We start from the raw sequence: 1,560 nt of genomic DNA, 5'->3' as shown, positions 1-1,560 counted from the left end.
ACAGTATGGGCAGGCTCTTTTTTGGAATTGATTACAGTGTTTTAAACACTTGTCAGCATTATTACAACAAACATAAGACTTCAATAAAATGTGTGTGCTGGGACAAGTGTTCTGGAAGGTAGCTCACAGGAGGGTATGCCTAGTTAAACCTGGGATCTACCCAAGCCAACTGTTTTGGGAAAAACACAGAGTAAGAAGAAAAACACTGACTAATGGATGGTAAATAATATTCATGAGAAATGCTTTGCTGTGTACACAGCCTACATTATTTTCTACAGTGCATATGAAGGCTATGGTCATTCCTGGTACAAGTCTACTGTAGATGTTCTAGAACTAAAGATCCCATGAGTTAGGACTAGTTTCACAGCCTTCCTGAACCAACGGTAGGAAAATACATAGATCAAGGGATTGCAGGCAGAGTTAAAGTAAGCAAACCAGATTAGGATGTCAAAGAGAACTGGGGGAGTAATGAAATCTAGAAGACTGTCTACCATGGTATCAATAGTAAAGGGCAACCAGCACAGCAGGTAGATTCCTACAGCTACCCCGAGTGTCTTTGCTGCTTTCCTTTCGCTCTTGGATGCTCCTATGTGTAGCTGAGACCCAACACTCTTATTCATGCTGTTTATGAGTCTGGCTTGTTTGTTAGCCACAATAAATATTTTTATGTACAAAACTATCATTATGAGGCAAGGGAAGAAGAAAACTGGGAAGTTCAACCAACCCCAGAGCTTGTTGAACAGCAGCTGACAGCTACCAACACAGGGCATGTCTCGTAAGAAATGGCCCAGTCCTTCTGTGATCTCTTTAGCATACAGGAAGACAGAGGTATAAATCATCGGGACTGCCCAGCCCACCCCAATGTAAATGCAGGCTACTTTTACGGTGAACTTAGTGGGGTAGAGCAAAGGGTCACAGATAGCATAATGCCGGTCAATGGAAATGAAACACAGATGAAATATGGAGGTCAAGCAAAAGACCGTGTCCAGAAAGGTGTGCAGCTTGCAGAAGTCATCTCCAAAATACCAACAGCTCTCTACAGATCGGACAGTGCTGAAGGGCAGCACGATCAGCCCTAGGAGGAGGTCAGCCAGGGCCAGGGAGAGGAGCAAGAAGTTAGTGGGGGTGTGCAGGGCTTTGAAATGGGAAACTACAATGACAACGAGCAGATTCCCCAGTACTGTGAGCAGCATGCCCAAGGCACAGGCCAGATAAATGGCCAGCTGGATCCCAAAAGGGTGCAAGGTCCGAAAGCAGGAGCCATTTGCCTCATAGCACAATGCAGGGATCATCCCTTCTTCTGGGCCAGGCCCCAGGACTGAGCTCGTGTCAGCCTTCCCAGGTCCCCAGGAACCTTTCCAGGATTTCCACAAACCTGGAAAAGGATTCAGCTTCCAACAGAGGTGCCAGATGACTACCTGAAAAAAGGTAATAAAAAGGCAGGTTAGAGGGAGAGATGCATCTTTTAATCAAACACTTTTTATTAAAGCTGTTGGACAGTTTCCATTTTTCAAGGAAAAAACCCCCACTATTTTACCTGTGTTATAGTTCTATCAAAGT

The 1,560-nt window shown here is 44.8% G+C and overlaps 1 protein-coding gene across 1 annotated transcript; it reads right to left on the bottom strand.

Moving 5' to 3' along the window:
• Nucleotides 1-296: 296 nt before the first annotated feature.
• LOC106497888 (trace amine-associated receptor 5) lies at nucleotides 297-1,292 on the bottom strand. Its single transcript, XM_013958913.1, has one exon. It carries the CDS (start codon nucleotides 1,290-1,292, stop codon nucleotides 297-299), a length of 996 nt encoding a protein of 331 aa, XP_013814367.1.
• Nucleotides 1,293-1,560: the final 268 nt, after the last annotated feature.

The sequence above is a fragment of the Apteryx mantelli genome, chromosome 3 (genome assembly GCF_036417845.1).
Source record: "Apteryx mantelli isolate bAptMan1 chromosome 3, bAptMan1.hap1, whole genome shotgun sequence".
NCBI classification, from domain to species: Eukaryota; Metazoa; Chordata; class Aves; order Apterygiformes; family Apterygidae; genus Apteryx; species Apteryx mantelli.
This window is presented reverse-complemented; position numbering and strand designations above follow the sequence as displayed.